The sequence below is a fragment of the Lactuca serriola genome, chromosome 8 (genome assembly GCF_051521515.1).
Source record: "Lactuca serriola cultivar US96UC23 chromosome 8, Lser_US96UC23_V15, whole genome shotgun sequence".
Lineage (NCBI taxonomy): Eukaryota > Viridiplantae > Streptophyta > Magnoliopsida > Asterales > Asteraceae > Lactuca > Lactuca serriola.
In genome coordinates, this window is record NC_136415.1 from 48,731,165 (window position 1) to 48,736,360 (window position 5,196).

A 5,196-nucleotide genomic window follows, 5' to 3' on the forward strand; every position below is an offset into this window, starting at 1 on the left:
TTGTTGTTTGGATATGATAATTGATAGGAATTGAGGGGAAGGGTTTACTCTCGGTTTTGAATTTGACTTTGGAGGCCCTACATTATAAGATACAAGGTTAACAAAATTTGTATGTGTAAGAGGCTTTTTATTTTAATTAGTAAGAATTTATTATATTTGTTAAATATGAGGAAGATCAATATGGATAAACAAGAAGGGTTTACATTTACATGAGAGCAGTAAAGAATCTCAAAACAATAAAAGTTAAAATTAATAAACATAAGGGGTTTACGTTTACATGAGAGTAGTAAAGAATATTTTAAATTTATTGTGTTTTGTTAATTTATTTTTATTACGTTTTTGTTATATTAAAATTTTTGTATATCAATGTTATTTGCATGATTGATTGTCTTTTTTTTTTTTTTTTCTTTTACACTTTATTCAAATTTATATCCTTTCTATCAAAATCATTAACTTAATTTAATAAAATTTTAATAAAAATTTGATGTTTCATAATTATTTTTAATCATCAATATCATTTTTTTATTACCCGTGGTTTCCACGGGTTTTAACCTAGTTCAATATATATAATGGCAAACCAGACACCAGTATTTTAACATAAATGATTGAAACAATCTCTAGACAATCTTAATTTCAGAAAAAAAAAAAAAAAAAAAAAAAAAAAAAAAACCCTATAAGAATGTAGGATATGAATCAAATGAAGGAGTAAAACCATTGTACGTATGCTGAAATGGGTTGATCGCAGAAGGGTTATACACTTGAATCTGCAAATCAGTGGCACATTGGTCGGTTGATTCATTGGACGATACGCCATAGCTGTTGGGCTGAAAGTAGAAGTAAGTGTTCGAAACCATGAGAGGTGCAAGAATTACGGAAGCTTCTAACAACACTTCCCAACTCATAATATTGTTATTTTCGTTCGTCTCAAACTCGATCAACGCCTTTTCCTCATTCTTTTCCTGTCCTTTCGAGATACCATCGTCTTCAAACTGCACCCAGTTATTGAATCTCACAATTTGCTTATCATCTTCCATGGAGCTTGATGAAGAGTCTATGGTGGACGCCATTGGAGATCCAGTGGTGGAAGAGGAGTCTGTTAACTGCCACATACCGCTGAGAAAGTTCTCCAGAGCTTGAATTTGCATTTCTGGGATTCGATCAACAAAAGGGTATTCGTAGATTCCACACAGCCCAACGGATTTACACCAATCATAGAATTCAGAAAGATGATCAGCTTGAACCGCGGCTTTCTTGTATACACCAAAAGCCATCATGCAACTCCGGTAGGGCAACTGAATCAGATGGTCGAGGACTGCAACTATTTCACTCCTGAAAGTGGTGTAGCAGAAGAAACTGTCTCGCACGATATATTTTAGGGCACAATGTATAAGAAAGCTTCTTGCAGCCGCTCCTTTTGGCCTGCATTCGATCACACGATCAACTAGGCTCTGAAGTTGTGGTAATACATCAAGTTTCTCTCCCACTCGTTTCATCTTATCAGGAAAACTTTGGAGTATCACTTCTTCTTCTTCTCCTTCATTATTTTGTTCCTCTTCGGTTTGTTCTTGTGCATCCACACTGCCATCTTCACAATCAATTGTGAGACAATCTAATGCTTCGTCAAGAAGATTAGCATACGATGAAATGAAACGTGTGTAATCTTCTGAGTTAGACGATGAGGAATCACGAAATGGACATGGATTTAGAGACAAGAAACCATTGGAACGAGCCCAAAGAAGTTCAGTTCTGAATGAGCTGTTGTAAGGCAATGCTCGGAGCAAACGGTGGAGGAGGATTAAGCATTTCAAAGCAACTCTCCAGCATTTCGTCTTGCTAAACCGCCGGGAAAAGCTAGATGCAAAAGTCCGGTAAGCTGGAGGCGAAACTGAGAAGATTTTTAAGAGCTGGAGGACATAGCGATCACGGAGAGGTATGTCCTCCGGCGAAGTTGCCTTTACCAGTATCAAATCTACGTCACAAAACCCTCCAACTGTCGCGATCTTGGCATACCTCACAAATGTGTTTTCTTTAATAGATGTGTATGCTCGCTGAAATCGCCTATGCATTGTGTAGTGCAAGTTGAAAGACAAATGCGGTTTGTGGTATCTGTGTTTATGGGCTTGGTGAACCTAAAAAACATCAAATAGCGTTGATAGTTTTATAATTAGACCGTTGGTTACAATGAAGATTTTACAGTTTGAACGATGTCTTCGATGGAAGTTGGACATTGTACCTCTTGAAATTGTCAAATAATTGACCAGCTTCCATAATGTTTCCAAATGTTTTTTGTACGATGCAATGTAATGTAGCTAGCCACATGGTTGGCGTCTGCAGGCAGGCCATGCTGACTCTGTGAGTAAGAAACTCCATGAGTTTAATAATGGTGCAGGCTGATTAATTAAATTAAAAAAGTTGGAGACAGTGATGGCGCAAATGATTTGAGTAGCATCGAATATGTTTGGTGATGTCGTGTTCCTATTCCGTTGTAGCGAAAAGGTTAAGGTACGAATTAAGCTTCGGATTGATCAGTTACTATCATAAAATACTTATCTGTTCTTTTACGGGTTAAGGCTAAACGGTATCACAAATTTTTTATCGATGGACAAGTAGATGGATAGTGATATTTTCACGAATTTTGCAATTTTTTATCGATCGACACGTGTCACCGTTGTTGCCCAATCTTCTTGTAGTGAGAAATAGTAGGTGTGAATGATATACTGGCAGTGGAAACTTACCAGCGGCATATTACCGCCGGTGAAACAAACATAGTGGGGCGGTGTTCACCGCCGGAAACTTACCAGCGGCATCTTACCGCCGGTGAAACAAACATAGTGGGGCGGTGTTCACCGCCGGTAATGCTGGCCAAATCAGCATGCCGGTGGTAATACATTTACGACACATGATGTGACCTTGAATCGGCTCGGTTGATAATGTTCACTTGGATTCTCGACTGCCTCTGCAAGATCACAAAAAGGAAAGTCGTCAGCTGCTTTCCGGGAGGAGCTCCCGAAAGAACGCTCTGACGGTCAAGTTAGAGGGTATCTAGGGTTTTTGGGTATCTACCCTTTAAAGAGTGAAGAGAGCTTACCTCGTTGGTTTGAGAGCGTATCCTTTTATACCTAGCGCCCTTGCCTGATCCGTACCAGACAATATCGTTTTTTGGGGAGACAAGATCAGGGGCGCTGATTGGAGGATCATGCGCCTTCAATCGTTAGGGCGCTCTCATTGGCTCTGACGGTAATGGTCTGATTCTTCGATTTGTCCCCTGACCGTATCTTTTGTCTTGGAGCTGGGAGCGTCCCTTGGCGGGTGCGAGCCTTCCGCCTGTGCATTCCGCTCCCAGGAGCGCCAGCAGGCGCTAAGCCCGTTGGGCTGAGCCTGGTTGGCGTGTCCGGTTCATGGGCTAGACGCGATTCTGTCGTGCTGCCCTAGGCACGTCATCAACACCCTACACCCTAATGAATATTTACTTCTTTCCTCGTTAATAATTGTCATACTACTAGACGGCTCATAGTAGTTCCAACAAACATATGGTCAAGTTACATTACCAAAAGGCTTATAGCTCATTGGTATCCGATGTGTTTTTTCTAAGGTGATGGTTCAAGTCTCTATGAGACATGGATGAAATTAAGGAGTAGTTTATAGAAGTAGATTATATTTGTCATTAAAAAAAATTAATCAGATATAACACATAAAAACCGGTCCGACGGGCTTTTCAAAATAGATGGTGATTCAATCAGGCTTTTTAATATTTGATCGGGGGGAGTAGAGCTCAGAGAAGGTCGATATATTATTGTATATGACTGGTCCCAAATCAGGCCTTAACCGGGTTTTTTCTAAATAAATTGTTTTTTTTCTTTTTATTCCAATTGATCTTCATTATTATAAAAAGAATGTTAAACTATACCATCAGAGTGGCTCATAAACAATGTCTCATGAATCTTCACATTGAAAGTCAATCGCGGAAGACTGGCAATTTTTTAGGCGTGCCAAGAATTATTTCAAACCCATCTTGGAGGGAGTTACGCAATAATATCTTAAATCATTGAAGAAGGCTCGACTTAGCGTTATAGTTCACAAGATACTGAGTACATCTTGTTTCTAGGGGTTTAATAAATAATATGGAATTTATTATGAAGATATGTGTGCTTCCTTTTCTACTAGATTTTCTAACATCTAATATATGGGAAATATCAGAGTTTATTCTACAATTGTGGAATTCTACTCAAATTAAAATGCTTTACTTCTCAGGTTTAATCATATGTTTACAATAAAATCTATACATAAAAATGAACAACAAGGAAATATAATAAATAGCATCCAACTATCTACTTCTTGTCCTTGCGATCATGTCTTCTCTTCCGGTACCACGGTTGCTGCTACCTGAACCTGCAAAACATAAACATCTATACAACATGAAACACAATGTGTCTAGTAAGTTGTTCCTTCTACTTTTCTTATCTTCTCCTTTCTTCTATCACTTCTATCTTTATTCACTAATCTTTCTCTCTACTATTCCAAATCTTATCTAACTCTTTTTCCATCATATACTTTGATTCTCATACTTTTCTCTTAGCCTTTTCTCGGGCTCTTTTCGTACTCTACTCATGCTCTATCTCTGTCTTTTCTCTACTTGTCTCTTCTCTATCTCTTACTATGTCCTCTATTCTTTCTCTCCTCAAATCTATCTCATCTCTACTCTTTCTATATTGTACTTGTAACATCTGGTTTCTTAAATGAATCGAATTAGGGTTTCATAGAGTCAAAATGTTGGATTTCTTTTTCAGCCATGAGACGGTGAAGCCTCACCACGATGTGGCGATAAGCTTTTGGGCTGCGGGAGTGTAATGACCCACCACGACGTGGTGGCGGCTGTTGGAGAAAACCTTAAAGTTTAGGGGCTAAGCCCTATTTAAACTCTTTAACCTCTCATAGTCTCCCTCTTATCAGCCTCCATCTCTCCAAATCGTCCATTGCAAATCCTAGATCTTATATGTGAGTTTTTCGCCTCTAAGTGTGTAAGTGTGTTTCGTGCTTGTGAAGGAAGAAGGTGGTGGAAGATCATATTGGGAGTCTAAAGCAACTTAGGTCCAAAAGTTTATCTTCCTCAAGCATCTCAAGAAGGTATAAAGTCTTCATCTTAATGAGTTAGTTGATAGATCTATGGATTTTGTCCACTTTTCTCTATGCTTTTTT

The 5,196-nt window shown here is 38.6% G+C and overlaps 1 protein-coding gene across 1 annotated transcript; it reads right to left on the reverse strand.

Moving 5' to 3' along the window:
• Positions 1 to 552: 552 nt before the first annotated feature.
• On the reverse strand, positions 553 to 2,066 carry LOC145066871 (putative clathrin assembly protein At1g03050). The gene is made up of 2 exons (XM_079014124.1): positions 713 to 2,066; positions 553 to 626 (listed from the first exon to the last, which is right to left on the reverse strand). Exons 1-2 carry the CDS (start codon positions 2,064 to 2,066, stop codon positions 553 to 555), a joined length of 1,428 nt encoding a protein of 475 aa, XP_078870250.1.
• Positions 2,067 to 5,196: the final 3,130 nt, after the last annotated feature.

Excerpts from the sequence above, each read along its gene's own strand:
- LOC145066871 (XM_079014124.1), bottom strand. The coding sequence starts at position 2,066 with ATGCATAGGCGATTTCAGCGAGCATACACATCTATTAAAGAAAACACA. Across the intron at positions 627-712 it reads ATTTCAGCATACGTACAATG|ATTGTCTAGAGATTGTTTCA; the intron begins GTTTTACTCCTT and ends TCTGAAATTAAG.